This window comes from Sus scrofa, chromosome 5 (assembly GCF_000003025.6).
Source record: "Sus scrofa isolate TJ Tabasco breed Duroc chromosome 5, Sscrofa11.1, whole genome shotgun sequence".
In the NCBI taxonomy this organism is placed as follows: Eukaryota; Metazoa; Chordata; class Mammalia; order Artiodactyla; family Suidae; genus Sus; species Sus scrofa.
Window position 1 is genome coordinate 36,378,784 of NC_010447.5, and position 21,533 is coordinate 36,400,316.

The following is a 21,533-nucleotide window of genomic DNA, read 5'->3' on the forward strand; positions in this document are numbered from 1 at the left end:
AGCCTCCTCTTTGTGTTTATTGGCTCCTGCTTCTGGGGTCTGGTTCCTTGTTTCTGTCAGAGTTTGTGTGTATTTATTTATTTTTTTATTCACACACACACAAAAGTTATCTTCCCAATTTAAAATAAGACTAATACTCTTGGGCTTTTAGCTTCTCGTTGACACATCCTTCCCTCTTCATATCAATATATTTGTCCTCTACTTTGTGCCCAAAGCACCTGCTCCCTTCTGCCTGGCTTGTTCTGTTTTCATGATTTGTATGAACCCCCAAATCAAATTATTTTCACAGAGGTGAATTAATTCAGTTTTAACGACAGAGTTTAGTGACAGCACATCATTGTTTTGCAGTTATTAAAGAAAGTGACTGATTTTTCAGTTAGGCAAAAGGAAAAGTAAATTTGTTATTTTATTAGAGTGAAATTTTAAAGCGATGAAATAATTTCCGTATCTTCCAGAGTGCTTAATGTACTCTTGCAGTGTGAAATTTTCCCAGAGAATAACTCTGGCAAGCCAGAAGGTTTATTTAACTTAACGTACCAAACTGCAAACATCAAATCAGAGGAAATGTTATTCAAGTCTTTGTCTAACAGGTGTGCTACTGTTGTAAATGGGCTTTTTTGTCCTTTGCTGTATGGTGTAACTACACAGCGTTTTACATAATTATATAGCAACTACCACAATTCATTTTTAACACAACAAATAATTAAAACAGTCTAGAAGAAAGGCACTAGAGAGATTTAGTTTCACTGTCCTTAAAAATGACTCAGTGACTATAGAAGACCTTCTTTTCAAATTCTTCATCTGCAAAATCAGAATTCACTGCTAACTCCATATTGACTCTGCAGGTATTTTGTAAAGATAAATAAGAATATCTGTGACGTATTTTAAATTATGAGAAGAAGGTATCCAAAATTATTCAGTATAAAATTTTATGGTATTCTTGCCAATTTGCACATGTCTGCTTATTTGCATTATATTACAATTGTGTATATGTTTTTACCTTTCCTTTGAAATCCTAAATATGATGAGAGGTAGAATATTATATTTGAGAATTTGAATAGCTGTTTGTGTCCCTATACTTCTGTGGCGACTATCTCTGCTCCCATGAATCCTCATCTCTACAGAGAGGACTTGGAAGAGCTGCTGTAAGTTAGGTCCACATCGATTTTGCAATGATCAGACGTGGTTGCTGTATCTTCCCACTGGACTGTAAGCTTCTCGAAAGAAGAGACTATGTCTCTTGCTTACCTTTGGACATTCACCACATGACCAATAATAGATGCTCATTAAATAGTAACTGACTAAATAAATATCCCATTGGTGAGGTGATTAAATGGTCTTTGATGTTCTTGTTCTAAATTGCACAGCTATCAGAGACAAAGTCAATTTGAATTTATCTAAAATTTCCTTCCATTATGATCCCTTTCCAAAGAATAGTCTCTCCTAATAATTGCAAATATCTGACATCAGTGCCATCTCTCCACCCCTGTGAGCACAGATGGCTTTTCATAGGTTATGGTACTTTCTCCTGACAAGTGCAGATGAAGTCCCAGAATTCCTCTTCATGTCCTCTAAGAAGCCACTTTGGATTGTCAGAATAGTTGAAATGTAATTGCCTTCTCTGTTATTGTGACAAAGTGAGATGACTAACAGGATTGATAATATTTGCCTTTAATATTTTCCCACTTCTGTGATTAAAATACAGTTGACCCTTGAACAATAAGGGGGTGATGGGTGCTGACCCCTTGCATAGTCTAGAATCCATATGTAACTTTGGACTCCCCACAGCTTAGCTACTAACTGCCTCCTATTGAAGCCTTAATGATAATATAAACAGTTAGTTAACCATATACTTTGTATGTTATATGTAGATCAACATACATTTTATGCATTCATGACATAACTTTTGTTTATTTTTTTTAATATTTCTAGACTGTGGTTCATTTCCTAGCTTTTTTCAAAATTTGCAAATCTCCGAAAAATTTTCCAATGTTTTTATTGAAAAAAATCCACATATAGGTGTGCCCATGAACTCAAACCCATGTTGTTCAAGGGTCAACTGTACTTAAAGTCCTAAGATGAAATAAACATACTTTAAATATAGAGGGTCCATGAAACTACAGAGTAAAGGCCCCTGGGTCAAACAAACCCTCCCCAGGAATACTTATTTTGGGCATTTAACTTTTCTATGGGATCAAAAATTTGTAGATATTAAATCTTCGCTCATTGCTACTGTGTATTACCATAGCAGTGGGGCCATAAGAATATTTTTCCAAAGTCAGCTTCTATTTCATTTTGGCTGGTTACTGTAGTTGTGTCTGTTTAATCAGTACCAGGTTCATGAGCAGTTCGGGGGCGGGGGGGGGAAAGAAGAACACTCAGGGGGAAAGGATGGAAAATGACAGCTGAGCAGTTTGTATATATCTTCAAGGGAAGTGAAAAATGTCAGGGAAAACTATGTGAAGATAAAAACAGAACCTTTTTGTTATTTTCTTCTCAAAGTAAGTCATGACAAGATGAGAACAATTTAGGCAAATTAGTATAATGCACTGATCTCTCAGGGTTAATATGATATATAGATAATGATACATATTATCCCTCGATGGAGGTTTGAGCTGAGATCCAGAGAAGTTAACAAAGTTTCACAAGTTGACAGCAGCCAGTGAGAAAGCTGAGTCTCTCATCCCTGTGTGCCAGTTTCTAGTGTAATGTCCTTTCCACAGGGCTCAGTGGGCAGTTTGGTTTACATTTGTTGTAGGAAGAAGCTATGCAGAGGGAGAGATAAAGCCTAGTTAGCAATTTACATTTTCAGAGCTGGACTCTTATCATGGAATGTCAGAAAAGCAAATGAGTAGGTGTAATAAAATTATATTTCATTGCTCTTGAGTGATAACTGTGTTTTTGAAGATTTAGTTTCTATGTTATGATTAAGTAGGACGTAGTTACTCTAAAGGAAGAAAACAAAGTGATTTTTTTTTTTCATAGTATAAAAGTGAATTACTGCACAGCCAACCCTTGATTAACCATACAAGAATTATCCAGGTTGTGAAATATTTTGGACTTTCTTCCTGTCCTTCAGTTGGTCTCACTTGTTCTAACTGGGCCCTGGGGTGAGGCAGGTACAGATAAGGTGAATGATGGTTCATAGGTAAGAATGTGACTGCAACTGGCTTTGCTTGGTAACTAAAGGACTTGTTCTATAGATTGTTAGGACCAATTGAATAAATCTATCCAATTCTCTGCATCCCTGCTGCCATATCTCAGTCCAAACCACGAGCATCTTTCACTACAATGGTCTCATTTCCTGTTATTCATTCCTTGTCCCTCCTAATCTATCATCTACATTGCAGCTTGTGTCATTGATTAAAATTTAATTCTGATTATGTCATCCTGTGGCTTAAATCTTTGACTTGCCTATGCCTATAGCAGTAAATTCATATTCTACCATTTGGTTTACAGGCCCTTCTTTAATTTGGTTTAAAGTTTCTCTTTACTTCTCCGGTCTTACCTGTCACTATAGATCTCTTCACTTTTCTAATTTTGTCTCTCCTGGATGTCTTAACAAATGGCTCCTCTATCTCCGTTCACCTGGTAGAGGTCACTGATGTAATCTTTCTAAAAGGCAAAAACAATTTTATCACTTTCTGGCTTAACATCCCCAATGAATTACCACCAGTATTATAATTAAGTCCTATCATTTAACATTGCCTTTAAAATCACTTATCATTTAGTTAACACTGTTGCCTCAGCACATTGTTTTCCTTTGATCTGGGATAGCCTCCTCCACTTGGTAGTTTACTACATCCAGCTTTTCTTTCTTATCTAGCTTATCCTTAACTTAGCCAAAACATCTCCTTGCCTGAGAATTCCACAGTTTTAACCAAAAGCCATTATTATATTTACATACCTGTAGAATTCATTCATTCTTTTCATTCATTCATCAAAGCTTTATTGACTGCCCACTCTGTACCAGGCACAGGGGAGGCAAATTGAACAGGATATTTTGACCTACAAAAATGGTACTTTTGGGAGTTCATGTCGTGGCTCAGTGGTTAACGAATTCGACTAGTAACCATGAGGTTGCGGGTTTGGTTCCTGGCCTTGTTTAGTGGGTTAAGGATCTGGCGTTGCCGTGAGCTGTGGTGCAGGTTGCAGACGAGGCTCGAATCCCGCATTGTTGTGGCTCTGGCGTAGACTGGCGGCTACAGCTCCGATTGGACCCCTAGCCTGGGAACCTCCATATGCCATGGGAGTGGCCCTAGAAAAGGCAAAAAGACAAACAAACAAACAAACAAACAAACAAAACAAAACAAAAAAATGGTACTTTTGTATGGTTGGAACTAATAGATAAAAATCTTTGCAAAAAAAAAAAAGGGAGTTCTCGTCATGGCGCAGTGGTTAATGAATCCGACTAGGAACCATGAGGTTGCGGGTTCAGTCCCTGCCCTTGCTCAGTGGGTTAAGGATCCAGCATTGCCATGAACTGTGGTGTAGGTTGCAGATGCGGCTCGGATCCTGTGTTGCTGTGGCTCTGGTGTAGGCCGGTGGCTACAGCTCCGATTGGACCCCTAGCCTGGGAATCTCCACATGCCGAGGGAGCGGCCCAAGAAATAGCAAAAAAAAAAAAAAAAAAAAAGACAAAAAAAAAAAAAAAAATCTTTGCCCTCATGCAACTTATGTTCTTGGAAAAAAAGACAGCAAGAAGCAAAATGAATAAGTAAAGCATACCTTTTGTTAAATGGTAATAAATGTATGGGAAACAATAAAGCAAGGATGGAGAAGAGAGTCCTGAGGTGGGAGGGATGATGTTTCAGAGCAGAAAGATATTTGAAAAAATATTTAAAGGAAGAAAGAGAATGAGCTGGGGAGATATCTAGGGAAAAACTCAAAAGCTTTGACTAGATATTTATAGGGATTTGGGAGTTCCTGTAAAAACGTGGGCTTTTATTCTGAGATGGGAAGACATTGGAGGAGGAAGAATGATATGATTTGACATTCATTTTAATAGGAGCATTTTGGTTCCTATGTAGAGAATAGGCTGAGTGGAGTAAGGGACAAGACATCAGTCGGAAATATGAGCATTTGGATTCTGGATATATATATTTATATGTATCCATTTATATTTATACCCATATTTATTTATATTTTTGTCCTTGTATATTTATATCCATATATATTATGTATATATATATATATATATATATATATATATATATATTTTGAATCAGAGCTATGGAGCTACAGTTGCTGGCCTACACCATAGTCATAGCAATGCAAGATCTGAGCCGTGTTGCGACCTACACCGCAGCTCACGTCAATGCTGGATCCTTAATCCATTGAATGAGGCCAGGGGTTGAACCCACATCCTTATCCATTCTAGTCGAGTTCATAACCACTGAGTCGGATGGAAACTCTTCCCAAATTTTTAAAATGGTAAAACATTTAATTCTTTATTCAATAGTGAGTTCAACTAATAATTGGTATGATATAGGAAACAAAACAAATATTTCTCTTTAAAAAAATTTTATTTTGGGGAATTCCCATATGGCTATGGTGTAGGCCAGCAGCTATAGCTCCAATTCAACCTGTGGCCTGGAAACTTCTGTATACTGTGGGTGTGGTCCTAAACAAACAAACAAAAACAATTATTTTAATTAGAGTATAATTGATTCACAGTACTGTGTCAATTTCTGTACAGCATAGTGACACAATCATATATACATATTCATTCTTTCTCTCATACTGTCTTCCGTCATGTTCTATCTCATGACACTGGATATATAGTTTCCTATGCTGTACAGTAGGGCCTCATTGCTTATGTAATAGGTGGCATATGTTTAAGGTAGGTCCAAAAGGATTTGAAGACCACTTGAACAAGGGAGTGTGAGAGAAAGAGGGAAAAAAAGGATGGTGTTGAAGTATTGGGCTTGGGCACCTGGATGGAAAGACTTCAGGAGGGGCATGTGTGTGTTTGAGAGAGAAAGAGAAAGAAAAGAAAGGAAGGAAGGGAGAGAGGCATCAGGTACTTGGATTTCAGGCATATTAAGTTTGAGATGCTTGTTAGATCTCCAAGTAGAGATAGCCAGTGGGCAGTTGGAAGTCTGGAATTATGGGGTAGGTTTTCAGCATCTAATATTCGTAACCGCGAGACGATGTTATCACCAAGGGATTGAGTGTAGACAGAAAAATGAAGATGTCTGTGGATGGGGACCTGGGACCCTCCACCATTAAGAAGTGAGGGGGAAGAGGGAGAGAATGAGGATGAATTAGTCAGAAGAAGGAGGAGGTGTGGTCAACCAGGTAGAAGGAAAATGAGATAGAAACCAAGTGAAGAAAGTGTTTGATAGAGGGGGAATGACCAACTGTGTTAACTGCTGTGTTGAAGCCTGGGAACTAATGATTGGATTTGGCATCCTGGGGCCATTTAAAATGATGAGGAGAGAAATTTTAGTAGATTAGTGGAAAGGCAGTGTTGCAGGAGAGAAATTTTAGAGTAGTGGAAAGGCAGTGTTCCATCAAGGGAGACTGGGAGTATAAATGGGCAACCACTCTATTCATACTTTTGGTTTTAGGATGTTAATGCTCCTTTTCATTCTCAAACTGTTGTAGTTTGCATGTTAATTTATATGTTAATCCTAACTCTTTCAAGGACCATTGCTGGAAACTAAAGCTGGAGGAACCGTGGTCAACAAAGATTTTATTTTAAACCTAGGAAACAATACAGAGTATTTGCTGAGGGAAATGATCCAATCTGGAGGCATATATTGATGATATAGGAAACAAAGGGGAGAATATAGAGAATTATGTCTGAAAAGGCAGGAAGGGATAGAATGTGGAGGGTTTGGCCTTGGATAGGAGTGCAGGCCTTTGTAATGGGAGTTCTTCCCATAATATTACAGGACTTCATCCTTCGTAATGGGAGGGAAGGCAGAATGCAGTTACATTTCTCATGTTGTATTTGGCTGTTGATTTATTTGCTTGTTTCCCCACATATTGTGAACCTCTTAAGAGCAGTAAGAGTAAATGTTTTGTTTATTTTGTGGCAGAAGTTTTTATTGTTCTGTTCTCTATAATGCCTGGCACTCAGCAGACATGCAATAAATGTTTGAATGAACAAATGAAGACACTGTACTAAGCATGTGGATGTTTTATCTTCTCACTCAGATTGGCTCATTTCCATCAAATCTTGACAACCAGATTGATTTAATTGTTCTTCTCTTATCTAGGCCCACAGATAGCTTGACTAACTGGTAGAGCTGATTGTTAGGAGAGCTGTTTCTATGAAAATCTCTGATGCTTCCTAAGAGTAAAATCAGTGACCTTTTGCTACATTATTTTGCAGTGTTCCTGGTTATGCTTTTAACTTGTTTACTGTTCACTCACCTTGAACCTTCTGAAAGCTATACATTCTCCTCAGAATTCATTTGACATTCATAGTGTACCATTCATATGGCATGTATCACTACTTAATAAATGGGAAGCTCTTTGAGAATGGGAGTTACTATCTTTATTGCTCTTTGTTCCTAATAATGCTTTGTACCATCTTTGGTACATGAGAACATGTCTTCTTCATCACTAAGGTAACAATGCTTAGTTCAGGCCCTTGTGAAAAGCTGATGCCAAATAAAGATTTATTGAATGAGTGAGTGCAAGAATGAATGATTCTTGTCTGTGGTGTATGCTGTCTGGTCACAGACCAGATCTTCCTTCCTGTTTGGTGTGTTTATTACCCAGCTTTCACTGTTTTGCTTCTAATAGCTCACACCTGAGCTCTTCTCCAAAGGCCTTTCCTTGGGCCACTGGAGTTACATCATCCAGATGCACCAAGAACAGGAAGTGCCTGGGATTTAATGTCTTCCCCTTGGTAACCAGGATCCAATGAGTGAGGTGCAAGAATATGGAAGCTGTCTTGCCTTAAGGCAGCACAAACTCACCAGTGCAATTTACACTTTAGAGCTCCCTGTAGGATTAGGCTGAGGCCAAGACTTCACCTTGAAATTACACCTTTGCTTGGCTTTTTATGCTCCTTTATATTGCTTTCCCTGCTCCCTTGTAGGTTTCTCCTTGAGAACACTTCCTGCATAAACCACATGTACACTCATACTTTCCTTAGGGTCTGCTTTTTGGGAACTTAAGACTGTGTGTGCATGTTTATAAGCAGTTGATATCAGGGGTAGGGGATCCTAACTACTGTCTCTCTGAGAGTGTTAGGTTCTGTTACTGTGGGTGATGTCTCCTGATAGTTTTTGGTTTTATACTCCTGCCAACCAGAACCGTAGGTGACTGTGAGCTACATTTGATATTTCATTTGATTGTCAGGTGGGAAATCATTTCACAATTTGATAATTGTTATTGAATTTAGTAAATGTCTTATTGAATTACAGGCCTTGCTAACAGCCTCAGAATGTAGTTTCTTTGACTTTATATCCTTTTTGATTATATATCATCTCTCTTCCCTTTCAGCAAGGATAATAAAGAGTTAATTGTATAATTAATTTCTATATGATTGAGCATAGCCTCCTTTTGTCTTCCTGCTGATATAAATATCCATTTCCACATACCAAATAAACCATTTACTCTTTTTTAGGGATTTGCAAAGAACACAAACTCCTTTATCTGTAAAATGGGATTGGAAGTAATGTGTTTTAGAACTTAAAAGCACTTTAGCAACCAGCTGGTGGCCAACACCTTCATTTTATAAATGAGAACATTTGAGACCCAAAGAGGTTAAGTAATTTGTTCAGTATCCCCCAGCTTGGTTAGTGACAAAGCAGGACTAAAATGCAACTCCCAGGCTATGGCATTCTCCACTACTCCATAAAATATATATTTCTTATTCACAGAATTGATATGAGGATTAGAGACCACATCTGTGAAAAATAGATTTAGCCTTTGGAAAGAAAGATGCTGGATAGCTTTATGAAAGCTTTAAGAGAAAACTAATCTCATTTTAACCTTTTCTGTACAAGTGTTAGTTTTGTTCAGTTTTATGTTATTTGCCTCAGGCTCCTTTTTGGCCAAGGACTAGATAATATACAATGCTTGATACAATATTAAGTATACCGATTATGTTAGAAATATGCATTCCTTCAGCTGGTTTTGAAGCAGGGAACAGTTGTAGACAGACTTCCAGGATGGCAGTTGTTTCAGTACATGAAGTTTTTACTTTGCATATTGGGAGTAGTTGGATAGTTGGTTCCAAAAAAAAGAAGAAGCATAAATTATATTTTTGTTTAGCCTAGTAATACTTCCAAAGCTTGATGCAATATATCTTTAACAAACCATGAATTTTCTCTCCCGCTGAGCCACCGTATCCTGCTTGCTTTCAACATAGTCAGGGAACCATTATACTAATCCACCGTACCTTCATATCTCTAGCAAGCACATGTAAGTGATAACTTTGAATATTTATTTTGATACAAGGTGTATAAATCTTCTCTATATCATTGAATATTTATTTTGATACAAGGTGTATAAATCTTCTCTATATCATCTTATAAAGCTGGGAAATTGTTACTTGCTCAAGTCGGTTACTTTAATTGTTCAAGTTTGCTTCTTTCAGCCACAGCATGCTTTGATATATGAACAAGAAGGCTGTTTAATTTTTGTAGTATTCAAAGTGATTTGTGTAGATTCATCTATGCAGGGAAGATAAAACTTGAGTATCAAAAGGCTAAAGCGACTTTTATATATATTTTTAATTAGGTACGATTATATGCAAGACCTGATGCGATCAGAAGAGGATCTGGGGACTACGCTCTCCATATAACAAAGAGATTAATAGAGTTTTACGAAGACTACTTTAAAGTGCCCTATTCCTTGCCAAAACTAGGTAAGAATTTTCTTGATTATTTTGTTGGAAGGGCTCCTTGAAGGTGGAATTTCTTCTTCATGCATTTCTTTGAGGCATCCAGAAGCATGAAAATTCCTAGGGTTTTGTTTTTAGAGAAGATGAGCATGGAAAATAGTTTCTTCTGAAGAGGTAAAAAATACAATTCAGTTTCCGAAGTCTTGCCAAAAAGCCCTCATAGGAATTAAAAAAGGTGTTATGTAAGTTTGAGATTCCAAAAAATAACCCAAATAGCTCATATTTGTTGAATAAGTCCTGTGGAGGGTGTGCTTCCCAACATCTTGTTTAATCCTCACAACTGCCCTGTGGGTAGGTACTGTCAGAACATCTTCCGCAAAAGGGAGTTGAGACCTGGGAGTCTTCCATTTACTCAGACAGTCAATAAAAGAAGTTGAGTGGGATTTCAAGCTAGGTCTTGGTGACTCCCAGAACTATTCAGTATTTTGGCTCTCATTGTTTAGTTTCTGTTTCTTAATTCTCAGATGTCAGACCTTAACATGTTAATTCTCCCTCAGATTATTTTTGTTCAGTCATATTTTGAATACACAGATATCATAAATAGGATAAAAACAAGAGAAGGGAAACTGCAATGATGGAGGTTATGTTCACCATAAATATGTGTACCTTTCTTCCTTTTACAAAGAGAGTAGTTTCAAGAATTATTTGTTGAATGAATAAATGAGTGAGTTTTGTTATCCTAATTTGAATGAAGCTGCTGCTTTTGCAAGGAGCAAACTATGACTTTCCAGGATATTAGAAAGGGTATATATTAGCCTTAAAAATGCTGAAGTTATTTTTTTCTTCTCAGAAAGCCTGTTTTGAGATATTACATCACAACAATTTTTTGGTCCCCTCCCCCTCCTCCTTTATCCATTTTCCTTTCCAAGAGCATTTTTGATCATCATCCACATAAAAATTATTGCTCATTTACAAAAATAAAGTGCTTACCCGATCAAAAGTATTAGCATTTGAACCACAGGTTCCCTTCTCTGGAGATGGGCCTATTTCACTGAAGTACCTGCCTGCTGTGCAGCTTTTTTGGTCTTAGAGGCAGTGATTCAGAAAGTAGATGGAATAGTTGATATTGTTATCAATGGATATAGCATACAGTTTTGATGAGTGATATTATAAAATCCTGAGGTCTCTTGAAACATATGCTCTTGGAGTCCCTAAGATTTTATTCCAAATTAAAAAAAAAATTTTTTATGTCAAATAGGGTCTATGTTTTGTTTTGTTTTGTCCTGCCTTCTTTCTTTTCTTCTCTATATCAACCTCTCTATTAGAATCTGTTACACTGAAATCTCCCTGGTAGGCACCCAAGGCAGAAAGGAAGACCTGACCTCATTTGTGTGGGTGGGGGTGACACTGTTCTCTATTCCAGGTAAAACAGTCTGGAACTTCCCAGCTTGACCCTAATGTAAAATTCACGAGTGCTTGTGTTGCAGGTTCAGCAAGAGAAATAAAATGTGGATCTTTGTCCCCTTCAGACCAGTAATTAGTAGAAGAACTCAATTTATAACTTCAGGGGGTTCCATGTAACTGTCAGCTTGCAGCAGGAAGCATTTCTGTTCCTCTCTTTCACTCACAATTGAACCATACGGACTTTCATCTGTAGAAAAGAGCTTTGTTCACTGTTATTATTACTTGTTAAGCTACCTTATGGTGTATATAATTGAATGATTTGACTTACCCCAGCACACTCCTTTTTATGTATCTAGGGCAGTTACCACAGGCCCTGCACTTTGTAAAATATCTCTCAAAGCTCTTATTATTTAATATACATATAGATACTTTGATCTACATGCTAATGGATTTATAAGTATGCTTTCTAAATACTCCTTACATAAAAATTCCAAAGCACAGAAACATTTTTACAAATCCTTAAATTTTTTTTTGTATGTTACAAATTATATTTTAAATGAATTCTGTGGAAACTCAGTCTTTGTAGATGATGAATGTAGATTTCTTAGGTATCAGCTGCATCTGCCTTGCCTTTTCAGATCTATTTAGGTGGTTTCTAAGATACTATTCTACCTCTCCCTTCCTCCTTCCTTCCCTGTCCTTCCCTCTCCCTCCCTCCCTTTCCTCCTTCTTTCCCTTATTTATTTATTTATTTATTTATTTTTTGCGATTAGGTTGAATACACTGTAGGGCAGTGGTGCTCCATGGTGGGGTGATTTTGCCCCTCAGAGGCACTTAGCAACATCTGGAAACATTTTTGTTTCTCCTAACTCAAGGAGCACTGGTAGAGTATGTACCACTGGCATTTAGTGGATAGAGAGAGGCCAGGGACACTGCTAAATATCCTACAATGCACAGGATAGCCTCCCACAACAAAGAGTTATCTAGCTCGAAATGTTAATAATGCTGAGATGGAGAGACCCTGTTGTAGGGGAAAAGAACAGAGGCATAAAAACAGTTAAGAGGCTATGGCAAAATGCAGGCAGCATTTGACAGTTGCCTGGACTGGGATGTTAAGAGTGAGGTAGTCAGGAGTGGTCCAATTCTAGATATATGTTGAAAGCAGAGATGACAAATTTGCTGATGAATTGGATGTGGGAAAAAGAGGTACCATGAGTGATTCCAAGGTTTTAAGCCTAAGAACTAGAAGGATGGAACTGCCATTGACTGAGACAGAAGGATTGTGGAAAGAGATAATTTTAAAGACTGATGTGTCTATTAAACATTCAGGTGGCAGCTTGATGTATGTAAGAAATTCAAGTAGACAGTTGAATTTATAAATATGGAGCTTGGTTGAGAAATCCAGCTAGAGATACGTATTTGCTGGCACACTATGATGTATAAAGCCATGGGACTGGATGGGATCACCAAGGCTGTGTGAGCAGATAGAAAAGACAACTCTCCACCAATTGGCGGGCCTCTGCTGCATCTTTGCAGGGGATGTGCCCATGTGTGAACGTCAGGGCATTACATTCCAAACCCCGCCTCCAGCCAGCTCTAAAAATGTGATACTGAATCCTTCTTTTCTTAAAAATCACTTTGCTGTCCTGTGATTAAACTCAGCCATATCTTCTTTCTTCCCAAGTTCATTTCTAATGCTGAATAGTTTAACTTTCTCTGCCCTTTTATCATCTCGTGCTAGCTCACCGCTAACAATTCGAGTTTCCACTCCAAATAGTTTATCCGAGTTGTTCCTTATGAGGAATTCTGATTCTTGCTGTTGGGATGATAATTGATTCTCCTTGTTGCACAAGGATATCCCTTTAACATTTTAAAACCCAGATAGGCAGGCATGGATGCTGTGTAAAGATTTGTTTCTAAAATCTTTCTATTAGGTAATTAGAACTATTAGTATGAGGTTTGTAGAGATTTCCTCTTCCTTGCTGTTAAGTTGCAATGTGAGGTATAGAGTCTACTTGATACAATCCAGCGACACTTTCTGTAGCTATGTGCCCTATTTTCATGAGAATTTGAGACATGGAGGTTCACATTTAAAAAGAAGATTGTAGACATATAATCTTTCCTCTTATCCTCAAAACATTTTGACCACAACTACAAAAACAAGTGGGTTTGTGTTTATTATACATGGACCACTCTTAAGGACTTTGGACATTCTAGCCCATTTAGTCTTTATTACAGCTTTTTGAAGTAGTGGCTGTTATTTTCCCGTTTCCCAGGTGAGGAAATTTAGGCACTAAGTGACTAAGTAATGTACTCAGATCACACAGCAGGATTAGTAGATTTATAATTCCAACTCAGGCTCTGACTCCAGAGTCTTGAGATTTTGGTAAAATAGTTTCCAGAAATTTTGAGAATTCAGAGAATAAAATATGGGTCACCTTACTAAACTAGGTCATCTGTTTGCTAGAGGAATAAAATAGTTATTTTTGGTTAATTTCACATGGATGAAATATATGGTCTTTATAGAAAATTTGTTAAAAAATAAAGAAGCACATGCCTTACAACTCATAATTTCATCGAGCAGAAGATATATTAGGGTATTTTAAATTTTTTTTTTTTGTCTTTTTGACATTTTCTTGGGCCGCTCCTGCGGCATATGGAGGTTCCCAGGCTAGGGGTCTAATTGGAGCTGTAGTCGCTGGCCTATGCCAGAGCCACAGCAACGCGGGATCTGAGCCACGTCTGCAACCTACACCACAGCTCAGGGCAACACTGGATCCTTAACCCACTGAGCAAGGCCAGGAACCGAACCCAAAACCTCATGGTTCCTAGTCAGATTCGTTAACCACTGTGCCACGACAGAAACTCCAGGATAGATTTTTTTTTAAGTCAATTAGGTGGCAGATAAAGTGACTTAGATTTCGTATTGAAGTATTGTGTTCTTCATCCTGTTTAGATTTCAGTTAATTATGGCAGTAGTTTTCAGTTCTTTTGCTACTACTTTGTAATGTGTAAATCAATATGTTTTGTAAAGGAGTGGCTTGATTGCTTCCTTTTTAGGACACCATGCTTTTGTGAAGAATGTATTACTTCCCTGGAAGAGTACTCTGATTGTAGAGGGAGCACAGGTATTTTGTAACAAGAATTTCTGGCTTCCAGGTGGTTGTGATTTTGTTAAAGAGAGAGTATGATATTTACAGGAGTGAATGAATTAGAGACTCACACCATATGGAATATAATCAAACACCAAAATTTCATAGGGCAAAAACTTAGTACCATGTTCTGGATGTCAGATCATCACACAGTGCTGTAGGCATGAAATGCACATAAAAAGAAGCCTTATCTTTACTTGAGTCCCGAAAAAAGAAACAAATGTAATCTGAGATGGAGAAGAAAGAGAGAGGTCATTTTGAGAACTGTGTAGTGAAGGAAGCCAAGGATGCTTTGGGTTCTCTCTCATGTTGGTGGAGTCTACTTATTTTTCTATGATGGAAAAGATAAACTCTGGCATAAATTTCCCTATTGAAGTTCATGAATAAGAGAGGCTACCTTTAATGGTTGGGTTTTGTTTAAGCTGTAACAAGATGCATTCATTTCTTCATTGTGACAATGATAAGGGAGGTGATGGTGATGATTTGCTATATGCAAGTAGTAAAGCTTTATAGTTATTTCCTTCTTAAAATATTTGCATTGACTTTTATATATTTCACTATCTGGTTCTGGATCTTTTTTCTTTAAGTAGTGGGTATATTTGTTTTTTATTTGAGGTGATGATCATGTAATACTATTCTCATTTTAATTATACATCTCATACTTGAATTATTGAGACTTAATTTTTTGAAATTATGATTTTTCTTAACCTCCTATGGATTAGGTAAATATTGAGTACTATATATATATATATTTTGTTGATAGCCTCAAGTAATACTGCTTTTTTAAAATGATTTTTTTTTTTTTTGTCTTTTTGCTATTTCTTGGGCCGCCCCTGTGGCATATGGAGGTTCCCAGGCTAGGGGTCCAATCGGAGCCATAGCCACCGGCCTACACCAGAGCCACAGCAACACGGGATCCGAGCCGTGTTTGCAACCTACACCACAGCTCACGGCAACGCCAGATCGTTAACCCACTGAGCAAGGCCAGGGACCGAACCCGCAACCTCATGGTTCCTAGTCGGATTCGTTAACCACTGCGCCACAATGGGAACTCCTTAAAATGATTTTTATTCTTTTCATTATAGTTGGTTTACAGTGTCATGTTAGTTTTCTACTGTTCAGCAAAGTGACCTAGTCTCTCTCTCTCTCTCCCTCTCACACACACGCACACACACACACACACATTCTTTTTCTCATATCATTCTCCATCATGTTCCATCACAAGTTCCCTGTGGTGTACAGCAGGATCTCATTGCTTATCCACTCCAGATGCAATAGTTTGCATCTATTAATCCCAAGCTCCCAGCCCATCCCACTCCCTCCTCCTCCCCCTTGGCAACCACAAGTCTGTTCTCTTAAGTTCATGCATTTCTTTTCTGCGGACTTTTAAAATGAAGACCATAAAGTAATACTACTTTTTAAAATAACATCTCTAGAAGCTCTTTATAGAGTTTGGTCTAATTGTGTATAATGTCTGTTCACTCTCAAGATGCTTCCTTGAGCCAGAATTCCTAAAAATATTGAATGTATGGAGCTATTTAATGACATGGTTTTTTGATGGAGGCTAACATAAAGATCTGTCTGTGGGTTAATGTTACTAGTAACATTTTTCAGGAATCAGATGAGGCCATTCTTTGTCTTCTTGTTTACCAGGTATTATGGATAAATAAATTTCTCCTAATGACTATCCATTCCCCCTCTTTGGAATCAAATGAATATAGTCTCCCAATTTTATGAAGGTAATTTATTTCTGAAAAACTGTTTGCGTGGTGATTTTCTCATCAACCCAAAGAGCTGTTATCATGTATTTTAATGGAAAATATTTTTTACATGTTCCTAACCTCCACTCTGACAACCATTTGTGCTGAAACAACACCAAATCCTATTAAAATGGACACAGTTACTTCAATATTTAACAGTTATTTTAACACAATTTAACAAGGCATTTTCCCCCTTCATTAATTACTCAATAATGTGGCCATTTAATTGTTCTTGTTAAGCTGTTTTGCAGCTATTACATGCTGTACACTTCCAAGATTGTACTAACAAACAAAAATATATATATGATGCTCAATGTTTATTATATTTAATTACTAATGCAAAAAAGAAATAGACAGAATAGTAAAGGAGAAAGAAATCAATGAAAACAGTGCATTTAATGGGAATGATGCATGAGATTATTACTGCTATAAACTAGCAAACCATAAGTACACCCGGTAGAGAACTTAATGCAACACAAATGAACTATAGAACTGAATTATCTAATTAATTCAACAAGCATTTATTGAGTAGTTACTATGTATATTGTACTCAACAATGGATATTAAATGGCCTCTTCCACTAGAAGCTTACAGTCTACTTGAAGAAAAGTTTTTTATTATTTAGCTAGCTTGTCAATATTGTTACATGTTCAATTTGTTCGCCACCCTCCTCCCTCCTCTGTTTTTAAGATGTGCAGAGCTTCAAGGCCAAGACCAAGATGTTAGATTTACTCTTATGTATATTTTTACTAATTAAATCAGGGTTTTGTGAAAGATTGTTTATCCTGAAAATAAATGCAATTTTAGAAAGTGCTTAACTTCTATTTATAGAGGCCTCCAAGGCGTTGTTTTACATATTCCAACAGAGGCATTTGGCCCTTACAGCTTTGCCATTAAGCTAAGAAATAACTACTTTCAATATTTTCCTTCGTAGTCATTGCTCAAGCCTTGTGCTGTAGGCTCTGTTTTCGTTCCTGTTATTATGGGTCAAGTTGGTCCAGTAACAGATACCTCCTCCTTTGGTGCACCTGACCTCATCCTCTGTCAAGAACATCCTGTCAGCAATTCTCTCTTCTCTTTTCTGGATCTTCAATTCTCCTTCTTCATTAGGTCTTTCTCCATCAGCATTAAACATATGGTGCTGTTTTTCTCAACCTAACCACACACATGCACACTCACTCCAACTCCTACACCATTTCTCTCCTTTATGTCACAGCTGAACTGCTTGAAAGGGTTGTCTATCTCCAATGACTCCAATTTCTCACTTTCCCTTGTCTCCTGAGTGCATTCTACATCAGGCTTTTGCCCCCAACACTATACTGAAACTGCTCTTATCAAGTTCAATAATGCATCCACATTGCTAAATCCAATGGCCAATTCTCTGTCTTCATCTTGAACTGTCAACAGCATCTGACACAGTGGTCTCTCCAACTCCTTGAAACCCATTTTTCAATTGCTTTTCAGACTAATACCTTTTCCTGTTTGGGGGGTTTGTTTTCTTCCAACTCACCACTGACCATTCTTTCTAAGTCTATTTTTCCTCCTGTTTTCCTCTCTAGCTTCTTAATACTGGAGTGCTCCAGGACTCCAGTTTTGAATCTCTTCTCTGCTGTTTACATTGGTGATGACCTCATCTAGCTCTTTTCTTTAAATGCCCATCTGCTGATGCTGGATTCCTAACTTTCTATCTCCAGTCTGATTCTTGCTCAACTCCAAACTTCTACATTCTACTATTTGACATGTACACTTGGATGTCTAATGAATATCTCAAATTAACTCATTCAAATTAGCTTCAGATCTTAAACCACTGCCTTGCTCCTTCCATGGTCTTCCCCATCTCAGTAAAGGGGAGTTTAGTCCCTTTAAAAGTTGATCAGGTAAAAAAAATCCTTGGACTTACAGACTTTTTTTCTCTCATTTTACACATTTAAACCATCAAAAAATTCCTTTGATTCCATATTCTAAATATATTTGGAGTCAGATCACTTCTCACCATTTCCAAAGCTACTACTCTCATTCCCGCTACCATGGTTTCTTGCCTGGGTCAACTTCAGTGAAATGTGAAGTTAAAGTGGAATGAGAATATGAGATATTTGAACTTACTGAGTTCTTGGGAAGGATATTGGACTTGTCTGGTGATGTTGTTCTCCTGCTCATTCTGTTGGCTTCATATTAGTAATAGAGTAGAATCCGGAATTCTTCCTTTGGCTTTCAAGACTCTTGAGGATCTGTCTGCTTGCTGCTACTCTAACCTTGTCTGACATGTTTCTTCTACTCATTCTCTTTGTTTCAGCTGTGGTGACTTCCTTGTTTATTCTCCAACATATCAAGCATGCTCTTGGGCATTTGCAGTTGTTCTTCCCTCAGCCCAGAACACTTTTCCTTCAGATGTGTGGATGGCTGAAATACCACCTTTCCCAGTGAAGTTTTCTTGGATCCTCCTACTAAATTGCAGCCTTACTAACCATATCTCATCTCTCTTTCCTGATTTTACTTTTCTTCATAGCACTTTTTATGATCTTCCCTAACATGCATTTTATTTATGCTTTATTTTATTTATTATCTCCTAGCTACCTCTCCTCCTTCACCAAATGTAAATGTTCTATGGGAACAGACTTTTTTGTCTGTTTGTTGACTGCTATTCACTCTGCCTAGAACTGTGCTTGGCCTGAGGTAAGTAATTAATAAATTATTGTTGAATGAATTAATAATTTCCAACTTCTTCCTGTTTTAACCATCTTCACCACATCAGAGAGGGGAAAAAGGCAATGCTTTGTTTCCTTCATGAATGAAATAAAAATGATTTCTTTCTAACAGAATAAACAAAAAAATAATGACATACATTAAAACTAGGAAAATCTTTTTTGGTAAATACAAGTGAAAGAAGGGAAAGATGAATTAGCTATAGTTTCAGCCACTTTTCCACTTGGATTTATGTCAGGTTGTTGCTGAAAAAATGGGTAAATTGATACTTAGAAGTATTGAGCTTTGTTTATTATCTTGGCATCTCTAGAATGAGGCTCTTAGGAGGCTATCTATACTTTGCACTTGGGTTGATTTTGCAATGTGAAAATGAAGTATCTTGTTTTCTACCAGCTCTTTTTCCTCTTCTTTGAAATGAAAACAACGTTTATTCATGGATTTGACAACATTGTTGAATATGTACTATATACTAGATGCTGTTCTATTAGGCACTGAAGAATCAACAGGCAACCTAAGTAAGAGACAACAATCCCCATCCTCATTGGGATTATTTTTTAATAGAGGAGAGAGGCAAGCAGTAAAATAAATGTGTAATGTTAAAAAGTGAGAACTATTCTAGAGAAAATAAAGCAGAGAAGCAAGTGTTGGAAATGTTGGTAGGGGAAAGGGGTTGGGAACCCTAAAGAAGAGGGTATATGACTTGTTGAAGAACAAGTGTGCCTGAAGCAGAGTGAGTGAGACTGAGAGGAGGATGAGATGAAGTCTGAGAGGTAACTGCCAAGCGATGAAGGGTCTTGTGGGTTAACCACTGAACGACGTGCACTTTTATTTTGAGCAAAGGCATTGCTTTAGTGTCTTGGGCTGCCATAGCAAAATACCATAGACTGGGTGTCTGGAACACTGGAAATTAATATTCTCACCGTTCTGGAGGCTGGAAGTCTGTGATCAGGGTGCCAGTATGGTTGAGTTCTGGTGAGAGCTTCCTGCTTTGCAGATATCCACCTTCTTGTGTTTTCACACAGCAGAGAGAGACAAGATGAGCTCTCTGGTGCTTTTTCTTAGGAGAATACTAATCCCATCATGGGGGTCATATTCTGTTGACCTCTTCTAAACCTGATTACCTCCTTCCTAAAGGCTCTGTCTCCAAATATCATCACATTGGGAGGGCTTCAATGCATGAATTTTGGGGGATATTATTCAGCCCATGATATGGCATGACATATTTTTAAAGGATCACATTGGCTGATTTAAGAACAGATTATTGGGGGAGGGGAGCCAAGTCCAAAGAGAGAGCAGCTATTACATTAATCCCAGAAATGATGCTACAATGGACCAGAGTCGTAGCAGTGGAGGTGGTGAGAAGTGGGCAGATTCTGAATATTTTTGAAAGGAGGATCAACAAAATTTATTCCTTTACAATGGGACTTCAAATGAAAGTTTGATGTCAGTTATTCTCAACTGAAAATTGTAACATGCTTGAAAAGCTTGGAGCTTGCTTCCCCCACTCCCTTACTGTGGCATACTTTTTCTGTGATGCTACATTGGGAGGGAAAAATCGTTTTATGCCTCTTTCTCTCTTTCTTGGTCATTTGAGATTAACATAGCAAAATAATTTGTATTTTCTGTATTTTCTAGATAGAGCAAGTATATTTAGAATAAAATAATGCTTGCAATAGTCCTCTTCGGAAAGTGAGTTGCTTCCTTCACTGGCCATTGGTCAGTCTGGAATTAATTATAGCCAAATAGCAATCCAAAGCCCTAGAGAAAAGGAGGAACATTTCATTAAAGTCTAGTCTGGGGATTACTGCTGATAGAAGCACTCCAATCAGGCAGTTTTAAAAGAAAGGTGACTGTTGCCATAAACTTGAGAGCTAAAATAGCTTGTATTGAGATCAGAAGGTTTTTCCAAATAGCTTCATTTCAAGAAACTGAGACTGAGGGATAGTTATGAAAATTAAGGTTATACATCTAAAAGTCAACTAAGGTAAAATGCTTGGAGGAGAGACAGAGTTGAAATATATTTTTTTCCTTTGCTTTGTTCCAGTGTAATTGTGACAGCGTTCCTTATCCAATTCAGAACCTTTCAGATGTTTCTGCTGTAAAGATTTGCAGTGATTACATATTGATTGTTTATCATTTCTAAGGTTTAGGCGTTCTAAGTGATAATCACAATCAGGGCATTCCTTTGCCTTTGGCATTAAGGTCTTTTGATCTTTTCAGATAATAAAGTGTAATAAACATCCTTGCTGTAAACCATAACTATCTACTTATGCTTCTGTCTGTGAGAAGATGTGGTTTTTTTTTTTTTTAAATTATTGTGCCTATTTCTTTCTTTCTTTTTTTTTTTTTTCTTTTTTTTCTTTTTTTTTTTCTTTTTGTCGTTTTGTCTTTTTGTTGTTGTTGTTGTTGTTATTGCTATTTCTTGGGCCGCTCCCGCGGCATATGGAGGTTCCCAGGCTAGGGGTCCCGTCGGAGCTGTAGCCACCGGCCTACGCCAGAGCCACAGCAACGCGGGATCCGAGCCGCGTCTGCAACCTACATCACAGCTCACGGCAACGCCGGATTGTTAACCCACTGAGCAAGGGCAGGGACCGAACCTGCAACCTCATGGTTCCTAGTCGGATTCGTTAGCCACTGCGCCACGACGGGAACTCCAGAAGATGTGTTGTAAACTAAGCGAGGTGTATGTGTTTTGTTCACTCTTTT

The 21,533-nt window shown here is 37.7% G+C and overlaps 1 protein-coding gene across 1 annotated transcript in view; it reads left to right on the forward strand.

The window, feature by feature from the left end:
• TRHDE (thyrotropin releasing hormone degrading enzyme) overlaps nt 1-21,533 on the forward strand; it is a 396,326-nt gene that overhangs the window by 111,901 nt on the left and 262,892 nt on the right. The window contains exon 3 of the mRNA XM_021092004.1: nt 9,706-9,832. Coding sequence (XP_020947663.1) covers nt 9,706-9,832 — 127 coding nt within the window. The remainder of the gene's footprint in view (nt 1-9,705; nt 9,833-21,533) is intronic.